The following is a 23,328-nucleotide window of genomic DNA, read 5'->3' on the forward strand; positions in this document are numbered from 1 at the left end:
TGGTGAATCAAAGCCCTAATGTGATTTTACTGCGTTATCGTCCCTCAGAGGAGAAAGCAATTTCCTACGCCCAATACGCCCAATAACGAAGAAAGAGATACAAACATAGAGGGGGAGAACGAGGCTTCTACATTCCAACGGTGGAGTCTTTTGGTAACTTAATTCGATACGTGCAAGTTGTGTTGCTGTTGCTACCGAGTGGAAGAATCTGGCGGTTAACCACTTGTGGTCAATTCACACATACACACTAGCTATTGAGTGGAAAAAGGAATAAAGAAGCTATGCTTGAGGATAATCAGAGTCGAGTTGAAAGATGTTAGTGCAACAATTGAGTTCCTTCCGGAGCTGAACTACTAGAAGAGTAGTGTGGCAGTGCTAGCTCCCGACAGAAGGCAGTCGGAGTATTTTGCTATTCGTTGCTAATAACAAACAGATGGAGCCACCCGCACTTACCTTATCATCGTCTCCCTCACTATCACAGATATATCCTTTGCCGGAACTGCACCGACTGCTGGCATCGCTTAGCCGGTCCCGCGAGCTGTCCGCATCCCGCTGGGCCACCGACGAGGTGGTGAGTCGTTCCGAGGCTCGGCCACTGTCGTCCGAGGTGCCTGGATCGACGTTCGGTGGCAGCGAAAGGTTCTGAAAAGGCAAGAATAGATACAGGTTGTGAATGTTTCTTTTTTTTCGTTGCATATTTGGTTAATAATTGTATACAGTTTCTGGGGGTCGGTTTCGGTTGTCACGAGCAGAGAGATGAGAATGGCATGATTAAATGACCTTCGCAGCATCATATGAGGTAACCGGTCCATTTATCACTTCGTTGCCGTTTTCTGCGGTCGAAAGGATATACGGAGTTAAATACCCCGTAGAAGAGGTGGAGGTGGGGGAATCAGCACAAATCTGGTGTGTTTCGATGCGGAATCGATGCTACCCACGCACGTACGCTCTGTACGTTGGTGACAAGAGAGGAAAGATTCCAACGGAGCACTCGATTACGATGATGGTTATGGGCTTTATCTTTACGGTTGTCCCGAAAGGAAACGAACATTGGGTTCCTCCGGTTGATGGTGATGGCAGCAGCAAAAGATCTCACATGTGGAACGATCCGTGACTTTCCGCATTGTGAACCGAATTGGATTGGTGGCTCTGCCAAAAATAAAATCAAGAACAGAGGAATGCCTCTGCCAATAATCAATTGGCCCCTTCATCTAACCTGCCATCCCACCACCCGGTAAATGGATGTAATTTATGGCCCCGAATCCGAACGTAAAAAGCCGATCGCTATCGTTTCTAAATAGACAAATTTGCGTAAATACTCAATTTCCTCCAAACATCCGTTCTCAGAGAGGCTGCTCCCTGACGTCAAGGAAAATGATTGTTATACCAGTGCAACATTCGCAAGAGGCTAATGTTCGACAGGCAAATGCACAGCGACGGGTTTTGGATTGTGCAAATTGGAGATCCTCCGGTCGAGAACCAGGTGACTAGGAAGAAGTGGGGGAACTTGGAGGGCCGTTCGAATGCAATGAGTTGTGGTGTTGCTGGCCCAGTTTAGGTGCGGAAGCGGATCGGAAATAAATCTGCTGTGTAGGGCAAAAGGCACAACCAATCGTACCGGCGCCAGAAGATTGTCGATAGTCACAAACAAAGCAACGTACATACATATAAATATACGTACACAGAGAGAGAGAGAAAGAGAGTGTACCGAGTAAGGTTGGCCCATAAATGGATTGTTAATTAACACGTTTCTCTGATAATTAATCTTACGAGCCGTTTAAGCTGCAACGAGGAAGAAGCTTGCGTTGAATTGTGAGAGCAGTGTCAAGCGGGCCGGAGGTTGTTTATTAGCTCATAGATTTTATCAAACCCAAGAGGTTTAACATATTTAATGTGACTTATTTATTTGAGTCGAATTAATGACATTTTCCTGTTAAAGTGTGATGACTACTTAAATTATAACTAATACTTCGTTAGATTTGTTAATTTTGGTAACCTCAAAATTCAACATTTTCTCCATTGAATTATTCCTGCTCGAATTTACCAAATTGTGAAACCGTGCATCAAGCGCAACTAGCGATTAGTTGCCGCTTTTTCGAATTAATGAGCAGTCAAAATCACAATCCTACAGGTGAACACACTATCCTGTTATAACCTCATCTGACTCAGAAAAAAAGGACATTATCGTGCAACAGTTGCCACTTTTCGATAGCACCCAATTCTCGCGTGGAGGGAAGAGTTGTTCACGGCGGTGGTGACGACGACAGCAACAACCGTGAATAATAATGGGAGCAGCAGTGTTGCCTCCTCCCGGCGGCTGTGAGTGTAATCTTTAACTGCGCTCGCTCATACAGCTACGTGCTCGTGCGTTCACCGCCATTATTGCGCGGCTTCCATATAATCCCCCTTGGTGGGTCCGCGTCGTAAAACGATTTCTCTGCCATTAACCGGTGCCGGTTGTTTCTCTTTCATTAACTATAATTGATGCGTAAAAGGTGTTAATGATTGTATACTGCTGCTGTTATTTGTCCTCGCACATGACGATTGAACTGTCGGCAAGAAATCCGGCGATCAAGGTCTCCCTTGTTGCCATTGGAACTGACCGTAGTTGCGGTTTGTGGTTGGCGAACCTAGATATGATTACTCACGTCCCGCGGAAGCCGAAGTGCAAGCGGAAGCCGTGGGAAGATAAATCAAAGCTGACTCTGATTTCGTTCCCCGTTCACGATGGCAATAAAGAGACGGAGCCATGTTGAAAGATCACCCAACAAGGGCGTCAGAGCTCATCTGTCACGAGCTCAATCAAAGTAATTTATCAGAGCGCTTCAGTCATAGACCAGAATCAGGATCGACCTCAGAATGGTTCGGGTGTGTGAATTAACTGCGCAAAAGATACACTAAATAGCATCCTACAACGGCAGAAAACAACCACTAAAACGAGGGGCCAGAAGCAGTTCGAGGGAGGACTGCATAATTAATCTCTCGAAATCGTTGCCGGCGATGAGTACTACTACGATGAGGACGTCGACGACGATGACGGCGATAAATTAAAATAGCTAATTTAAAAGTCATGTTCTCTAATATCTTTATTACCATAGTCAAACATCATCGGGCGCAGCGCACCATCAAAACGTACGCTCTCTTTCACGAAAAGTATCGCTGATGGGGGTTGGGGATGGGGGGCTCGGAACGAAGGGGAACACGATGGGGTCTCCATCGTAACAGTCAACCACCGAGCAACTGACTGACTGGCGAGAAAATCAATAAAAGTAAAGATAATTTCGGTGTGCAGCAATTCTCCGTGCCTCCCAGCAGAAACCGGAACGTTGTTGACTGCCGATAGATTGGTAAAGAGCTGTCTTGTCGTTTTTTTTCGTTTTTTTTCTTCGTGCTACTTTAGAGGCTAACAAAAAAAAGACGGTAAACATCTATGGTGAAGATATCGCGCGCTGCGGTTAGTCGTGGATTATCTGTGAAACGAGTTTTTGCCGCCTCTACTAGCGATTTGGACTTCCGATCATCCGTGAAATTTTTCGCGGAAAGGTTCAGTCTCAGTATAAACTGTAGGTGTTTTGGGTTTATGTGTTTTGTGACGGTTAACTAGATGTCACTTGTGGGATGCGTTTTTTTTGTTGTGTGATTTTCTTTGTTATCATATTCTAAAATGGACAACTAAGGTACCATAAAATTTTATAAGATATTACACATATTAATTCCCCGGAAAGATGAATCAATACGCGAAAGTCATCTGCCTTAGATCTTTGGGTATCCGGTCGCCATAAGATAAAGTTAACCTTATTGGGATTTAGCTGACTCATCACAGAAAAAACTAAAATTTAATATTAAATACTGTGTAATGTTTATGTTGCGTAAGAAGACCAGAGAATATTACTCGTAGAGTGAACCTGAAAATTAATATATAAAATTTTTGACTGTAGAAATGGGCATTTTGCAGAGACATTCATGAAAGAAATAAACACGTTAGATAAACTTCCTAAAAATGACCCGAATCGGATTGTCACAGATGTGCAGGGTGGCCCTGGCCACTCAAAACCCGAAATTAAATTCCCGGTTTTCTCCCGATTCGTTCAAATATTTTTCCTGGTCAATTGTACTTTTGGATTCTGTAGTTTTCCATGCAGTTAAGGAATAAAAAAGCGTGACTCTCGATTTACATCTCAATATGCTCTAAGTCACTTCTTGACTCAGCTTCTTGTGTTCAGCCTTATTGAAATCAAGAGATATAGTCGCAAAAAATCGAAAAATGTCGCATTTCCGAGAGGAAATTGTAGTTTCAATAGTGGACTGTAATTTTCACCGAAAGTAAACGCAATTGTTAACGTTTACTTCTAACTTATATTTCGCGATTCGTCTTTCACAAAGGATAAACACTGGAAGAATGATGCACGACGCACCCCTGTATTTATAGCACATTCTTTCTTAGTGGTAGTTTTCTTCTCGCTGTTGTTCACTTTGCGCTGATTAGCTGGATATGCTTCTCGAACAATGTGGAGCATATCGCAATTCAGTTACCAGAAAAACGTAGAACGTGTAGCAACTCATTTTTAGAAAAGTGTAGAATATTCGAACAGAAATGGTTACAAGTATCTTATAAACAACGCATATAATACTCATTACAGAGGAATTCTAGGCCAAATTAAGTTTGAAGGAATCGTTTTTACCTCAACCAGGGGTGGCATTGCGCAGCTCGACTCGAACGATTTTCACTATTTTCGAGTAGGTCACATACTGCCAGTTATGCTTTAAGCTTAAAAGGAACTGTCATTGCAATTTGTCCTGCGACTCATCTAACCCACTTAATGGAAAAAATACAAAAAACTAAACATAACGCCCCCCAGCGATCATTTAGTTTTGTTTGAGTTGCTCGGAACGAAATGCGCAATGTCGCCCCAGATAAGATTCAATATATAAAAGAGTAATATATAAAAGGGTATTTTCATAACACTTAAAACACGTTACTTCAGCAGCTCACGCATCTCCTCATCAATATCAATTTTGTGTCCTTCTCCGGCAACCTGTACTGTATCGTACACCAAGCGCTGCGCTACAAGTCTGTCTTTTTCCAAATTCATGACTACGCACTCCTTGTTCCACGGAGAAACCGCGCTCCAACGTGGCATTGCCATGCGATAGAATCAGAATCTTCTTAATAAACACAGTAAAGTTAGGAAGTTTCTTGCCTGAAGCAGCTATCAGATCTCTACAAAAAGTATCAAGGTAGGAAGTCAGCAATGTCTTCGTCGAATGCATACTCAATAGTTGTGAGTATTCTTGGCGACATCTATAGGCGACATTTGCTCTAGGCATAATTCGAGCTATTTGAATGCTACTTCCGGGGAGCTTACCTTGGTCAAGTTAGCTTCCAAGCGGAAGATGAATGAAAACAAAAACTGTTTTATGCACTGTAAGATATGTCAGCCATCTTTTCCGGGTCACAGGACTAGTCTTTTTTTGGTTAAGTATTCGAGGAAACTTACTTAAGAAATTTTGGTCTTGTGGTCGCCATGAAATGGCTGACAAAAAAGGGTTTGTATGGCACAATCCCACCCCCACTGCCACAATCTCACCCCGGCTTCTAATGTTCAGTGAAATTCCCGGTTTTTCCCGGTTCCAAATGATTCCAGATTTTTTTCCCGGTTCTCCCGGTTTTTCCCGGTTGGGTGGCCACCCTGGATGTGTTGTACCGTTGTACGTAAGAGGAGACACTACCTCTCTCAGTCACAAACATAACTCTCACAAGGCAGTATGTAGTTGATCGAGGTGTGGTAGGAACGAGACACAATAGTAGAGGGTGATATAAAGCTCTGAGGAATGCATATTTCTATCCAGCAGGTTATTTGGATTAACCACCTTGCCGGAGAAACATTCTTCAAAATCTGATTCACAACCTCAGTTCTCGTTCAATTTTCGTATTACAGTGAAATTAGTGTGCTTTTTGCCTTACATAACATAAAATGTAATTATAGGACAAAACATGAAATAGGTTAAGTTCGTAAAGTAACTTGAAATGAAAACTTCAGAATCCAGAATGGAAATTTCTCCACTGTTTCGAGAGCTATCGTATCCGAATGATGTTAAATGATGTTAGTTGTCATTTAAAATTTTAAAACTCGTAGAGATCAACATTTTAGAAATATCCGTTTGCGAGGTACTTCGAATTAGAGTTATAAAACTTCGATTATCATATAAAATTTTAGTAATCATAGGTTTATCAAATGGGGTGAGGGATTCAACAAAAATTAAAAATTCAATTATTATCAATACCGTCAAATAAATTTTTGGGGTATATTTTTCCTGATTGAGCTTTGTTTATGACATTGGTAAAACTTGAATTACAATTATATCGCAGTAAAATAACTCAATATTGTGCACTGTAGAACAATCAGTTGAATACTTTCGTGGGAATATGATGATGCGGTTGTTGTAGACGTAGTCCTACGTCAAAAAAACACTCTAAAATCATAGAAAAAATGTTTTGAGATCCTTTCTAAATAATCTCTAGAATTCTTAAAAATAATTCTCAAATTTTTTCGTGAACAGTGCACATAGTGAAAACAAAATAAGAAATACCGGACGTGATTGAAGTTACTGCCAATTACTAAGTATTGAATCTTGAAGTGGCGGCAAGAAAAAATATGGCAACAAAAGATTTTAGATCGTTTCTAAATAACTTCTAGACTTCTTAACAATAAACTTAAGATTTCTTCTTTTTAAAAAGAGTTATGTGAACAGCGCACATATGGTAAAAACCAAAATAAAAAATACCGGGCGTGATTGAACTTACTATCAATTACTAAGTACTGTATCTTGAAGTGCCGGCAAGAAAAAATATGGCAACAAATTTGTTCACTACCAATTCTTGTGTACTGGGTCTTGAAGTACCAGCAAGAGAGAACACAAAATAATTTCTACTTTTGCATCGAAAGGGCGGGTGTTAGAAATTTCACTTTCCGATATGTTAACATATTTGTCCGCTGGTTCACTAATTTGAAGTAAAGGTTATAAATGCTTTTGCTAGCATAATTAACAACAAAAAGAGAAAAAAAATTCGTTAAACGCCAGAGCAATACCACAAAAACCGGGCAACTAATTTAATCAACAATCTTTGATTTGGTTGTAACTTTGCATAGATGTTTCTACGGGCGAAAGATGTCATTTTGTGCTATTGGTTTAAATTTTTGCAACACGACTCATTTTTGAATAAAAAGCTATTGAAAAATGCTATTTTGGGAAAGTATTGATGTTTACAAATATTCTTAGAACCAAATCGGTTTGATTGATCGGTGTGACGTCTCCGGGAAGTTGGCATAGAATTTTGTCTTCAAAAAAACAAATACATTTTAATAAAAGTTATTTTAAGATAAAAAAAATTAAAAATTATTAATCTAAAAAAGCTTATTTTTAATATGATTTTTTTTTATAAAAACTACAAAAGATTACATAAACAATAGAAACTGTCTGATCATGAGGAAATCAGGGAAAAAAGTAATGTTTTTTGAATTTTTTTTTACTTTTGTTTTTGAAGGGCATATTTTTTTTTTTTTGAAGAACAAAATCATTATCAACAACTTTGTCAGAGACACTATGCCAGTCAAACAAATCTTTGGCTATAAATATATTTGAAATCTCCATTATGGAGAATTAAAAATATCTTCACAGTCGAAACGTTCTGTTTGATTGGCATAGTGTTTTAATTGGAGTCGTACACAAATTACGTAACGCATAAAGGGGTGGGGTGGGGGGAAGGGCAGTTGAGTCTTCGTTACTGATTGTTACATAGGAGGGGGGGCGGAGGAGATTGTAGTTGAGACAGTTACGTAACTGTGCTGTTTGCTCGAAAATGAAAATTTGGAGGGGAGTTAGGTTGTTCACGTTACGTAATTTTAGCGATGGGGGAGTCATATCGAACGTTACTGATTATTACATAGGGGAGAGGAGGTCTAAAATCTGGATTTTTAGCGTTAAGTAATTTGTGTACGACGTCCAAAGTTGTACATAGTAGTTTTGTACTTCCAAAAAAATATACTCTTGATTTTTTTTTGAACAATGTATAAATTTTTTTTTATTTTAAATTTTTTTTTTCGGAACAACAAAATTATTACTTTGCCGAAGACGTTACACCAATCAAACAAACCGTTTTGGTTCTGAAAATATTTGTAATCATCAATACCTTCACAAAATAGCGGTTTTAAATAGCTTCTTTAAAATGAGTCGTGTTTCAAAAAATTAACACAATAGCACAAAATGGCATCTTTTGCCCATAGATACGTTTATGCAAAGTGATTTTACTATCATAAATGACAATTAAAAGAATTAAAACTGGGACATTTTTTGTGGAACTCCATTGAGTACTTGCGGTAACTTGAAGGAAAAAAAGTTTCTCATAAGAAGAAATAAGTCAAAGTAATCCACATAATTTCCCACATTTTCCACAGAATAATTTCACGAAATTCCCAGTGGCGTCGGGTCCACCTGTGCAACATGTGCACTGCACAGGTACTCTGTTCCCTGATACCCACCAAATATATGCAATTATCGAAATATAATAAAATATATGAAAAAAGCTTGCTAGCGAGACTCTTCAATTCAAAGCTTAAAACACTTTGGTTTGATTTTCTTCTTTAACTCAAGGGAAAAAAAACCTGAACAAATGACAGTGCACATGTAACGTAATGAGCCACGCGGCGCCTCTGGAAATTCCGAAACGCAGTTGATATTACTGATATTTTTTCCTTCGTTTTCGAGGTGTATTCGACTGTAGATACCATTTAATATGAGTATTTTCAGAACCAGGATCGTTCATCGTCTTGTCCAGTATGAGCACTGTGTAGCAATTTTTTGCACTAAACTTCTTCATTCTGCTTCGTGCTGTGTTTCTGCCGCTCGAAGAAACATTAATACACATGCTGCTTACACCACAGCTGAACTAAGTGGTCACTCAAATGAGAATGCACAGAAGTACACCGCGGTATTGACTGCTGAGATAAATTCGATAGCATTCGAAGAGCAAACGTGTGTGACAGGCGGCTGATTTATTTTTTACAGTTTTGGGATGCAAAGCAAACAACGCAATCTACTTTCCTACCTAGATGCCCCCCTTATTCAATATACGCTTAAGAGACACATAGTAAAAGCACTGCAGTGAGCTCTTTTGTGTAGTTTTTGGGCGTAATGTCCTTTCGTGTGAGAAAGATCACATCAGTTTATTATCTCTCGAGAGAAATTTCAGATTCTACTGCGGTGTTTTTCAAGCAAGCGCGTCATTTTGCCCATTAGGCATAGACATACGAACGCGTCGTGCGCTGCGGAGACGGTTAGGCTATTGACATACTGAGGCGTCAAATGAAGCGAAGCAAGAAGCGTCGCAAAAGCGTCCAAGCTACTTCTTCGAACGTCTATATGAAACGCTCAAACCGGTCATACTCAAGCGGCAACGGCGCGTCGGTAGAGGCGGCGAAACAGAACGAATAGTGTTTTGACGCGCGTATACTTACGCGGTAATACCTTGTTCAGACAAAATCTTTCATCGCAAGGTGCTTTACATTTGCTTTGTTTTGGTTTGGTAATTGAAAAAAAGCAAATAGAATACATTTTCGTTTACAAAATGTTAAAATGTGCAAAAACTGTTAGTGCAGTAATATCATGTTCAGACTAAACCTGATAACGCCAGGTGCTTCATATTCGCCTTATTTTGGTCTCAAATATAGTAAATATCGGGAAAATTTTTTAGGTCGTCAGGAAAATAACACTGGTATTTTTGATTGATTTTGCATGCCTAACATACTGAACTTCTTTAGTCGCGAAATGCCAGCCGCTGAGTAACTAGCTCTGCTCACAGGGGTTATTCAAAGCCTAACAGATATCATAAACTAGTTGAACGTTACTCGGGGTCAGCGGGTTTAAAGTTTAGAATAATTTCTTTTATTTTTTACTACGTCTGTAGCGCAACTGACTTCAGAAATATTTTTTTACTTCATAAAAAAAATCTCTATGTTTACTAAAAACGTGATTTACCGTGCTTGAAGAAGAAAACAAATTTTCATTGGACAAATTCATATTTCCTTTAAACGAAACCGCTGCTGGAATCTAGGAATATGACAACACAACGCATTTGCGACGCTCGCTCCAGTATGTCATAGGAAGTTTCACCCAACGCTTCTGTTTATTCCGCTTCTCAAACGCTCAACGCTTCGCTTCATTTGACGCCTCAGTATGTCATTATCCTTAGCCTTGCCGTGGGTTATTGTACAGCCTTGAGTAGAGCTGTACATTGACCTGCGACAGGGCGAACCGTCTCCGCAGCGCAGGACGCACCAGTATGTTTTCGGCCTTAATGTGACAACGGTTGTTTTCGCGGTGAAAGATATTTTCATACACGCTAGTGATTCTCTGAGTATACGAGAAATCAAGTTCATACGCCTATTTGAAATCCAACATCGGGATCATGTCTATTTTATGACACTATTTTTAACTCCAAGATGTGCCAAAAATCACCAATCACCATGCAATATGAGTACCTTCGAACCCGGGCTGATACCTCGAAAGTCGAGAACTCCAGACGCCATTCTGATCGAACTTTAATTTGAAAATGATGACACTTTCAACAATAAGTTAGTCAATTTTTGAGTATATTCTTTTGATAGGCAGCTCTGGTGAAAAAAAAAAACAGACCCGATAAAATAAATAAGATCAATTTTCTGGCGTTTTTTGATTATCGTCCGAGTTTAGTTCAAATCTAAGCAATTAAGGCCAAAATGGTATTTTAATTATTTTCATCGCCTTTCGGCGAATATGGTTTTAATAGAAAACCCAATGATGTCAGATTGTACTAAACTAATAAACATTTTTCTGATTTGTCTTTTTGATACGTGTTCAAACATAAAAACATCTACAATGATCAAAGAATAAAAGAAATTCAATAAAATGGTTAAAAGTAATAAAATTCATACACTGTATAAACCTATAATGCAATGGCAATCTAATTTTGTTGCCGACGCCCCGCAAGGTAGCAATTTAGGTCCCTTATACTTCTTAGTATGTATTAGGTTTTTACGGTACTGCTATCTGGATGCAAGTCGGCCTATTCAAGCTTTGTGGAATGTATAATATTTCCAGTTGTTTGAGGCCCTTGAATTTGATTATTTTGATCAGTCTTAGTTTTTTATAAAAAATATTTATTTGCCAGATAACTCTTTGAATAGAGCTGCTTGACTTATACAATCATAATCGCAGTTATGAAATTTCAATATTGGTTATAGGTACCTCATAAAAATATTCTCCTTCCGAGTCTCTGTTTAACGCTTGTACACCAGCACGAGCGACTAGTATAATTACTCTCACCCACTTGAATCCTTCTGTGCTAGAAGTTGGAAAAATTTGGAGCCCGAAAACATGCCAACCGCAATAATTAAAAGCAAATCAATCACACCAACATTCTATGGCTGCCCTGGTTGCTTTCTAGGTCTACCCATTCATCCGATTGTTGTTGAGCAAAAACCAAAGCCAACGGTAGAGTAGCAGCGCGCCCTGCTCCCATTAAAACGAAATCAATTATTCCAAAGTGTCCTGGCAGCACAATCCGAGCTGGTTCTTCAGCTTCTTCTTCTTTTTCGTGCTCTCCTTTCGGTTGTCACTTTTCTCGACCGAATAATACACGAAATACCGGTTCCCGCAACTAAATGGCAGGAGGTGGGGGTATGCAACAAAAACAGTAAACCAGTACCTCAATCACAAAATCTGATTGAAAAAGTTTTACCCAGTGCCAAATTCAATTTCGTCGCCTCTCGTCGTTCCATCCGGTTGTGTTTTTATGCTAAAAATAAGCTTTATAAAAAAGGTAAACATGGAAAAGTTGAAACTAGTGCACCGTTGTACGCAACATAATGGATGATTGAAACAAATGTGACACGTTATTTTTGGTCTTTTTTCCAATCACCTTTGCTAACCAAACTCGTCTCGGTTGGTCGTTTTCGGAACCATCGGAAGAAACGGTAACCAGATAATCGGCTCAACATCTTTTCGGGAATTAAATGGTTGGGTTTCTTTTCTGGACTGGCCGGAGCTGAAGTCGAACGAATGCGAATGGGGACTGCCCTGTCAACAGTCAACTGTTGGCAAACTATCCTAAGGTCTGGTTTAACCTTTTCCTCTTGCAAGATTGCTTTAGCAAGGCACTCTATTAGAAATAAACCGCCTAGCCCAATCCTCGGTGAAAGTTCAAAGAAATCTCATCAACTAAAACCATTATCCTCTCGATCCGGAACTTTCCACTTCAAGCGTCCTAATCTGTTATTGATACTCCATTGGCTGTGCGCGTGTCGGTATTCTTGCTCTAGACCTGGGCTCGTTAGGGTGCACACATACAGCTGAGCACTCAGTAGTAGAAACTTTTCAACTAATCAGCCGGAATAGAGCTGAAAACTTTGGGGGTCCGGTCGTCCTAAACAGATTGTTCTATCCCATACCGTTCGGTTCGATGTTGCTGCTTGCGATTGTGGAGAAGCAGAAAGGAAAACAGGATGATGTGCTGCAAGTTGTACTCCCTGGTAGCCTTGCTTCCAGATGCCGTCTCTAGTTTTGGTCCGTCTTATGATGCCAAAGCCAACGACGAAGGCGAAAAGTTTTTGATTAGAGTTTGCAGAATCAATTTACCAGCAATCATTTCGAGATGAAGCTGACTATCCAAGCACAGTGGTACAACACCATGTCGAAATTTGTCTGTGTGTTTGTGCATGTGCGAAGGGAGAAAAACTTTGTCCTAATTGAGGTAATAATGGAGTAAAAATTGCTCAAACTTTGCGGTTTGGTTGCACACTGGTGCTGTTGCTTGAAGCAGTACTTTGCAGAAGCTGAATGGCTTTTCTTAAACCAGAAAATCACTCAACGGGATTGACAATCTTGTCCTCTTTGCATAATCAGAAGAGTCTTCAAAAGTTTGCACATTGCACTCAGTGGCTGCTGCAAAGGCTCCGAATGTTTTTCCTTAACTTGTGTAGAAGATGACTTTTGAGTGAAATTTCTGAACTAATCAACATCACCCACTGGTTGTTGTCAGCTGTTCTCCCGCTTTACACAGAGATATTCCCTAAAGCAGAACAGCTTAAAAGATGCCACAGGAATAAAAGAAATTAGAATAATTTTTCCCCCAAGAGCAGGAAAACTTTCCACCAAGCAAAAGTAGATTTGCTTTCCATCCGCTTGGAGAAGCAGCGCGAAAAATCGGTTCTGTCCCAGCGTCGCAAAGATTGAAACCCCGAGGCAGTGTGACGGTGTGATGGGACAAAAAGCCATGAAAAGCGCTCGGTGCTGCTATCCTGGTCTCTAGTCGAGACTATCTAATGGCGAGAAGCTTAAAAATTCCACTTTCTTTTCTTTCACTCTTGGCAATCTAGGAAGTATACCATACGCAAAGCACGAGGAATTGCGCAACGACAACGGCAACAATGACGACAACAAGCCATCAAAGACGCTGCCAGGATCTCGACCGAGAGGACTCACAAAGGACGTTTTTTCCTCGTTATCAAAGTAAGTATAGTAGCAGAAAAATTTCAAACACTTTAGCAAAATGAGAAGCACTTCTTTGCTTTCAGTTTTTTATCTTCTTCCTGAAAGAACCCCTCACTGGAGTAGAAAAAGAGTAGAAGAAAAGTCAGCATGATAGGACACAGCGGGTACTCTTCAAACATTCAACCCAGAAGCGTTCCCCTTCCTCGCCCAAGGCAGGAAAACAACTTTGACAACTTTAAACCTGTTCGCTTCGAGTGAGTGAGAGAAAGAGAGAGAGAGAGATAGACTCAGAACTCAATGAAGCGAATCGGTTCCGCTCACTTCCCATTCAATAAAACTATTGAAAATTTTATTTGAATTCCCCCCTGCTTTCTTACACTACAACGTCTCACCGAGTGACAGTCACACCTTCACAAGCTGATTCAGCTCAAAACTTCCCTACGCCCTTTTCTCTAGGTGGGGGGTTTATTGTATAGTACGTACATAGTTCAGAACAGTTCACGTCACTTTGCGTGAAACTTGTTTGTTCTTCTTCGCCCTGCTGGAGAAGAGTGAAAAGATAGAGAAAAAACTAATCAATTTTCTTCGATTGCACTTTTCCGTCAACTTTTCACCGAGTTTCTGTTTGCTCGGTTACATTTGCAACGCCAGGGGCGTCGGGTCGATTTTGAACGAGAGGGAAGAGAAAAAAAAACGGTCTACGACGAAGGACGAAACGAGGTTCAATCGGTAGGGCCAGATTTGCTTCACTAGTTTTATTCATAGTGGTACATGTTTTTTGTAAGTATGTAACTGTTATCGTTCATAACATTAAACATAAGTTTAATTCCACTTGGTTATTACTAAATCTTCGGTAAAACATGAGATTCTTCCAATCATTTGAGAATAATAATTTTTGCCCAACAGCCAATTTCCATTTAATTTTAATTCAATCCCAGAAGAGCAACTGCGACTACAGTGCCTCCACAATATGGGTCACTTTTACGCAAATACGTCCATTCTCACGAAACTAAACAATTTTCATTGGCAGTGGTATTTTTATAACTCAATCGTAACCCTATTCATACGATTGAAATGATTTAATGTTGAAAATGTTACTAAAAAGAATAATTCTGCTCGGTGCGATAAGTGAAGTGACCCATATTTGTAGTAATGTTACGTTTTGTGGTCCACAATTGTGGGTCAGTCCATATTTTGGCTATTTTTATTACTTTTGCATGAAAATACATCACGATCTAATAAAATAACTTATTATCAATCTTTTACAACAAATCAATAACTTTTGTGATGAATTTTGATGGTTTTATAAACTAAATGATCTTGAAGGCCAAAAGTGACCCATAATTGTGTCTTTTGCTATGCAAGTACTTTTTTTCTTCTTAACCGATTTACACACATCAGCTGCAGTGAAACTTATTGTCGATCGAAAGTATGCATCAGAACACAGAAATAGATAGTAAAACATTCGTAGTTGATAACTTTTTCGATTTTATATTCATTTTTCAACATTTAGGCAACACGTTGACTGACCCATAATTGTAGCGGGACTGTACCATAGTACTGCAAAAAGTTGTTCATAGCTCGATTGTAGCTACCAGAGCCTGATAAACTAATTTTCAATTGACAATTATCAGGTTATAGTGACACTTTGACCCGTCGCTTTTAATTGAAAAGCTTTTATATCATTCTCAAGCTCTTCGTGAGTCACATGAAAACTACTCGGAAGCTCTTGCATTGATTTTGACAACTGAAGTGCTAGAAACTGATACAAATGCGTTTCAATTGAAAAAAAAGATTATCACCGTCACTCTCACATGACGATTCTCAATCGAAAATGACAATGAGCGCTAACGAAGACAGGGGGCTTCCATACAGTACTTCACGCAAATATATGGACGAGGGAGAAAAGAAAACCGTGACGATATGAAACGAAGAACACCAAAACCAGTTTCACAATCCGGAGTGGTTTTGCAGCGCCAGTGATCAACAGCGAAAAAATTTCCGAAATATTCATCGCAATTTGCGTGACGTATTTATTGGATGCCATTGCCGTTTCAACTGCGGCTTGCGGTATTAGAAAACTATCATCAAACGACGCGATCCGGTGCTAGTTTCAATTGAGATGCTGAAGGAAATGAAAGAGTCTCTCTCTCCGTCACTCTTTTCGTCAATTGAAATAGTCATCAGTTTAATTTGAAACGATCCGATGAACAACAGACGGGAAAGAGAGAAAGAAGTGATCCGATGACAGCAGCTGGAAGGAATCAAGTGAAAATGAAACTGTTCGAATCGAATTGACAGCGCAGAATAATCAGTTTCATTGTTTTGTTTCGAAAATGTTGAGCCCTGGTAGCTACAGAGAAAATAAGAGAATCAGAACGATGCCAATTTTATTAGTCTCTAAACTCTCTTACTCTTATTTGGTCACAACTTTGCTAGCGTGGCAGCAGCTGTACTCTCGTAGCCATCAACTATTTTATTTAGCTACTTATGAATGTTTTTATTTGATACTATTCTTTCCAGAGACCTTCCTAATTTGATAAAATGAAAACATGAAATGGAATAAGCAATAAATTTTAAATAATAGCTCTGCTCCAGAAATGTGAACTTCGTGTTACATTTTTCATTAGTTATTACGACACATCGCGCAATGGTCCACAAACCTAATTTAATTTATCTAGAGTTCGATAGCAATATTCTGGAGCGAAGTTTTCTTCTACAAGTTGTCATGTTATCGAAAAATCAGGGTGACCAACATTTTTGATGGAATCAGAGATCTATCGTTCAATGTGGTAGCCTGGTCAATCTTTTTTCCTTTTTTTGAGCATAACGTGTTCCAATTTCACATCAAAACTGTCTTCGAATGACTTTCAGAAATCGTAAATATTTCAATCCTATTCGAAAGCATTAATATTTTTCATTGAAAAAATACGTCATTTTTATTTCCGACCGAAGCAACATACCATCATTACTCTTCAAATTGCAAAAATTGGATTGGCGTCTCAACTTTTGTGTTGGCTTCATTTATAGCTAACAAAACGCAAACAAATATGTAGTACGCTTTCAAAACGAACTTCTAAAACCCATTTCAGTCACCTCACGGGTGCCTCAGGGTTTACATTTGGTTTCACTTCTCTTCATTTTATATGTAAATAATATTTCTCTCATACTTAAAAAATAAATATATTTTCACACTACATATGAAAAAAATTTAAAAAATATGTTACTTTTTGAGTTAAAGTTAATCCAATTCAAAACATGATAAATTTTTTATTATTTTCATATTTTTTAAATTCAAAAGCACCCAATTCCTCGGTGTATTTTCTGAAACTAGATATGGCTTCCTTTAATTAAATTAGACACATAAATTTCTGGTTTTCGCTAGGGTGACCAGTTTCGAAATAGCGTAGCCAGAAAAAACCGTTTTATTTGATATATTTCATTTTCAAAAACTCTCAACTTTTGATTTGACCAGTTGATCGATTATCGATGTGTTTGGATCAAATTAAAGTTAGTTATTTCAAGTTTTAGAGAAAAAAGGAGTCAAATATATACTTAACATAAAATTATCATTTTTATCATGTTTTCAACGTAACCCTCTAATGCCCAGTGCCGCCTTCAAACGGGCCCCAATCAAACCACTAAAAAGCTTCAATAAATATTTAAAAAATGTATATAAAGATTCATAGTGATTTTACAGAAATCCGTCTGAAAATTAATTTGGGCACTAGAGGGTTAAGCTTAATGTGCCCTTGGCTACACAAGAGATATGTTTTATGTTTGCCGCAAAATGAACGATGAACAAATGAAAAGAGCGTATTTTCTATGAAAACCAACAAAAACTTGAAATATTGTATATTGAGATATTCACGAGTTTCGTATTGACAAAAGTTTGTCTTAAATAGTTCTAGAAGTCGCCCAAAAACAGTTTTGATAAATAAAAAAAAACGAAAAAAAACAAAACTAAAAAACAAAAAAGTTAAAGCAACGAGGTGTTTTTTAATCGAATTCAGTTATTTTCAATTACAGGAAAAAAATTCTTTGCAAAGCTGCAAAAATTTATGGGGTTACAAGATTGTTGCTTAATCCTCCAACAATTCAATAGTTTCCGCTTTGTTTAGATCGATAACGGCGTCGGCTACGTCCTTACGGTTGTTAGTGTAAGAAGGTGGTGTAAGAGTCGTTGTTATCGGGAACCTAATCTACCTCTGCATCTCCACGACTGCGACGGGAAGGAAGGGTTGTGTCATCGTGGTAAATCGAATAATGTTGCGCGTGAAGGAAATTCTTATTACGACGAACGATCAGTATCAATCTTGTCAAATTCTATACGTGATTTTATACGAGTGGCGCACGGAGAAGCCATCCACTAACCAAAGCATCCAACAAATGTTTGTTTATTTCCAATCCCAAGTACCTTCGAAAAAGCAAACGTGCTTCGACAAACGCTCTTATTTGAAAGGTATGCATTATGTAGTCATCCGGTTAATCTCGATCAGGGTTGATATTTGTTAACACTCTAGAGTGAAAGTGAAAAAAAGCATCCATAAACGTTATTTTTTTACAATCCTTTCAGAGTTCTCCCTTCCCGCTTTTTGCATGGAAGTGAACTGTCAAAATACCTCATTATATTTCATGCGATGTAAGCAAGACAACAAAATCAGTTTATCAGTTAACGAAGATGAAAAGTGAAAAGTGTTTCGTTGAGGTTCATTTTGGTTGAGTGGACTGTTTGTTTTTCTTTTTCGCTTTGAAGTGAAGATCATTTGGTTGGATTTGTCGTCAAATTTTATTCCGTAACCGTGAACGCGATCTATTTCATCTGAGTATAACAGCACGTTACTATGACGAAAATCTAGTGTATCTGAAAGTGTGCTGCGATCATTGGAAGTGAAAATTGAAAATGATTGGCTGTAATTTTCGAAGAGTTTTGCTGGGGAAAATGACTTTTATCAGCACTGATCTCGATATTCACCATCCGGGCTAAAGCTACGAGCTTATATAAAACCAACGGGCGAGAAATCTCCGGTTGAACGGTCATACCGGGATCCAGTTTCTAACTGCATCTCCACGACTGCGACGTAAAGGAAGGCTCGTGTTATTATGTCGCCGTAGTAAGTGGCGGAATTGAACAATGTTGCGCTCGAAGCTCGCTAATTATGAAAACAAACGATCAGTATTTTTTCTGTCAAACTCCGCAATCTAATGTGAACGACACGCGCTTGAACCATTCACGACATCAAAAGAAGCGCTTGTTTACCAGTCCACATAAGCACTGAGGAAGACTGTACGTCACAGTCGAAATATATATTTGCGGACTGAATTTCAATATTTATTTCCAAAAAAATTAGTAGAGTATAACGGAAACCGATAACTATTTCTTTGATTGATCTTGATCTAAATTTTCTTCTAAATTCGGTTTTTGAATTATTGGGCATCGATTCTGCAGACTAGAAAATTGTGACTAAAACTTTTCGTTCTATTTGACCCTTTAGTAGTTTTGCAAGTTCTATAGAAAAAATGAAACACAAACGCATTATTCAAGAATTAATTAGGCAACTGGAACCAAATTCGGCAAACGGAGGTTTTTAGAAGCATACAATATTTCTATGGTGGTTTGCCATCCCTCCCTTCTCTGGAAGGGTGGAGTCCCTTACAAATGAAACAAAACTTTCAATATAACTCGAAAACTAATCAAGAAAATGGAATCAAATTCAACATTTAGACATTTCTGGTAGCACGAAATATTTCTATGGTGGTTTTACATACCTCCTTCCTCTGGAAGGTAGAGGTCAAATACAAACGAAACACAAATTTCTGCATAACCCTAGAACTAATCAAGCAAATAGAACCAAATTCGGCAAATTGGAAGTAATTTTATTGTAATTGGAAGTAAGAAATATTTCTATGGTGGTTTAACACCTCTCCCTCTTCTGAAGGAGTGGTCTTCCATACAAATGAAACACAAATTTCTACATAACTCGAGAACTAATCAAACAAATTGAACCAGGTTTGACATGAGGAGATTATAAGACGCAAGACATGTTTTATGGTGGTTTGATAGCCCCTCCCTCCTGTGAAAGAAAGGGCTCCTATATAAATGAAACACAAATTTCTGTCTAACACAAGAACTAATCAAGCAAGTGGAACCAAATTTGGCAAATGGAGGTTATTGAAAGCAAGAAATATTTCTATGGTGGTTTGACATCCCTCCCTCTTCTGAAAGGGAAGGCCTCCATACTATGAAACACGAATTACTGCATAAATGGAAAACTAATCAAGTAAATGGAACCAAATTTGACAGGAGGAGGTTTTAGAGGGCTAGCCATGTCTTTATGGTGATTTGGCACCCCTCCCTCTTCTGAAAGGGAGGGCTTCCATACAAATGAAACACAAATTTCTGCACAACTCAAGAACTACTCAAACAACTGGAACCAAGTTTGGCGAATCGAAGTTTTTAGAAGCAAGAAACCCCCATCTTCTGCAAAGAGAGGGCTCCAATATAAATGAAACACGGAGTTCTGTATAACACAAGAACTAATGAAGCAAATTGAACCAAATTTAGCAAATGGAGGTTTTTGGAAACAAGAAATTTTCTATGGTGGTCTGGCACCTCTTCTTTTTCATGAAGGGAGGGGTCCCATAAAAATGAAACACAAATTTCTGCATAACTCGAAAAATAATCAAGCAGTGGTTCAGCGAAAGAACCCAAATTTGCATGTTGAGGTTTTGGGGAGCAAAAAATCTTTAAGCGGCAACCCGAGAGCTCTCCCTCCTCTGGAAGGAAGGTGGGGTCCCACACAAATAAAACACATATTTCAACCTATTATTCCGGAAAACAGCTTAAAATGACTGAGATGATACCCAGAGGCCAGAAACTAGCTCCATATGCCATTTCGAAATCCAGGATGGCGTCTTTTGTTCTCTGAAAAACAACCCAAAACTGCCGAAGCCACCCAATATGGGTATTTCTGTATTCGAGAAGATGCGCCGGAGCCAAAAATTAAAACAAATGCAGTTTTAAATCTTTTCAAGGCCACCATAATATTTTCAGAGTTATTTTTTTAGTGTAAGATAAAAGTTATGGAAATTATTTTTGTCTATTACTATTTTTCCAAATGTATTTGTTAGAGTTTTGATAGAGATTGTAACTTTCTAGAAACATGACTTTTGGGCAGAATACATACATCCTCATAGATATAAGATGGCAATGTTATTGTATGTTTGAAATTATGCATATTTCAGAGTTATGCGGTTGCTGCTGTACTAAGTGGCGCAGCAACGCGGTTTTTTAGTGAACGCAGGGGCGACTCGTCCAAAGGTGCAACCTGTTCATTGCACAAGGGAACAGGCAAAAGATGAATTCCCAGATTTATGTTTTTTATTTTATTCCAAATTTACTTTTGATACATTTATCAGTAGACTTTATGTAGTAGAATATTATGAAAAGTAAATATCTGATTGAATCGCAACTATTCCATAACATTTAAGAACGTGATCAACTTTTACTAGCATCATAATTCTTACGACAAGAAGCGTAGAAAACCAAACCAAACCAAACTCCAAACCTTCTGATTTGGGCTACTCGTACTGAGTAAGCCCGTACTCGTTACAAGATCGTACAGACTAGTCTAGTAGCTTCAACCCTTGAACCAGAAAATCGATTTCTGCATCTCTTTGTTGCACCCATCCGCCGTATCTCTTCGAACTGGATACAATTTAACCTTCGGTTCCGGACATACAATCTCAAACTGTTACTCTCCCAGTGGGATCCTTTTCAATAACGCAAAAAAGCCATCAGTGTTCTCCTTCGACGATGGCACAGGTTGCGATACCCGGAGCACCCGGACGACTTGTGCAAGCAGCACAAACGGTGAACTGCGCTACTCATCGAGGGACACTTTATCGGATCAGCAAACCGGTAGACGGTTGGTTGTACCTTTCTCCAATTCCAGCTGGAGTTGCAGTTGACAAGGGACATGTGTTCGAACTGGCTGTAACCGGTCGTTTCTATCATCTCTTTTTTTTTACTTCCAACCCACTGCTGCAAGCAATCTGGCATCCCTGCTCCCATTGCCATTCACTGCCACCGCAAGGGCATCGTCATATCATCAGTTGACTTTTTGTCGAAGATTCCATCAAACTTTTGTAATGAAATTTGCCATCAATCTCAAGTGTGTCTTCTGCTGCTTGACATGAAACCGAACCCATCCCCAGGCAGTCGACCCTCGTTCCCATCTCCACTTCACCCCGAAGGCACTATTTGACATTAGAATGCTTTTCAGTCATTCCTTCCTAGCGCCCCCGTGGGGATTCACATTCAGTGTAGATTAGGGCGTTTTCTTATTTTTCTTCTTCCCCCCTGTGTGCCGTTCTTCGTCATTGCACTCTCGACAAATGATGTCACATCGTCAAGCCATTAATCATATTCTTGTTGGGTGTCTTCCGATAAGCTGCCAGATCCTGATGAGCCAAGGAAGCGAGCACCAACAAGGCACACTCGAGGCGGTACTACTGACTGGCAGCCAGTTTCGGAAGCTAAGCGACAGAAAAGGGTGTTAAAATAATCATAACATAAGTATTAATATTAATTCAATCTGCTGCCGTCGCCTGCCTCGCGTGGGGAAGCAAGCTGTTGGATTACCGAAACTGGCGAGCAACTCTGATCAATGGATAGAGATATAGAACGAGCAAAAGAATAGCAAAGGGGAATATCATTCCACATTTGACCGCATCGATATTATCATTCACATCGGTTTTGTTCTTTTCCTTGGCCTTCGTCGTTCAACTGGTGTTGATCGGTTGGACCCTGGGTCAGCCTAAGCCGAAACCGTCTCGAAACAATCACGTCATCTAATCGGTTCAATTTAATTTGCATATTTTTATCCTCTATCATAGGGTTGAAATGGCCGATTTACTGCTCGCTTCGAAGGGTGTGTGTGCCAACTAACCGGACCGGGGATCGAAGTTAAGCGGATTTGGGAATTATAATATGTTTGAATGCTTGTTCACTTTACAGGTTTATACTGGAAGGCTTCGCAGTGCACAGTGGGGCGACTCCATACAAATGCTGGCCAAGCAAAAAATGTCTTTAAATCATGGAGAATACATGGTTTTTATATAATTTTGGGACGCTGAGTCCGAATTTGATGCTATTTTCGCATGAAAATGTGTATTTTTGACCCCAGGGGAATTTCCATGTTTTTTTATATATATATTATATGAGGAAAATTTTTCGTCGGTTTCAATTTTTTGGAGAACAAAATGCATGATACTTGAAAGACTTTCATATGCCATAAAAAAACATAAAAATATTATCTAGTTATTAAGAAAATAAAAAAAAATCAATTGAAAAATATGCTTCGTGTTGAAAATTACTTCTGACTTGTTTTTTTCAAAGTGACTATATTAAATTGCGTCTTTGTATCGCATTCTCATTTTTATTCACTTCCACCTTCATCTTCATTTTTGTGTTCATTTTTAATACAGTTTTAATATCTTCAAGAAGAATTTTCAAAATGCAATTTCTAACGTCAAAATAATAATTCACTATTTGTTCTGTAGAAATTAGCAGGCGATTTATTATGTCATGGTTTGTGTTTACACGATTGTTTTTACATGTGACTGGTATGATACAAACTTAAATTATGATTTTGGTACTCAGTGCTGGTGATGCGAAACATAAACAATAATTAGTTTTTAATACTGCGTTAAATATCGGAATATGATGGGTTAAACTTGTAAATATGAAAACAGTGTGATTAATCATACTGAAACATGTTTGAAAACGCTGTTATTATC

The 23,328-nt window shown here is 38.8% G+C and overlaps 1 protein-coding gene across 10 annotated transcripts in view; it reads right to left on the reverse strand.

The window, feature by feature from the left end:
• The window catches only part of LOC129718837 (nascent polypeptide-associated complex subunit alpha, muscle-specific form), a 398,349-nt gene that overhangs the window by 241,306 nt on the left and 133,715 nt on the right, over positions 1 to 23,328 (reverse strand). For all 10 annotated transcript variants that reach the window (XM_055669946.1, XM_055669955.1, XM_055669954.1 and 7 more), the window contains one exon: positions 454 to 642. In XM_055669946.1, coding sequence (XP_055525921.1) covers positions 454 to 642 — 189 coding nt within the window. The remainder of the gene's footprint in view (positions 1 to 453; positions 643 to 23,328) is intronic.

This window comes from Wyeomyia smithii, chromosome 1, assembly GCF_029784165.1.
Source record: "Wyeomyia smithii strain HCP4-BCI-WySm-NY-G18 chromosome 1, ASM2978416v1, whole genome shotgun sequence".
NCBI classification, from domain to species: domain Eukaryota; kingdom Metazoa; phylum Arthropoda; class Insecta; order Diptera; family Culicidae; genus Wyeomyia; species Wyeomyia smithii.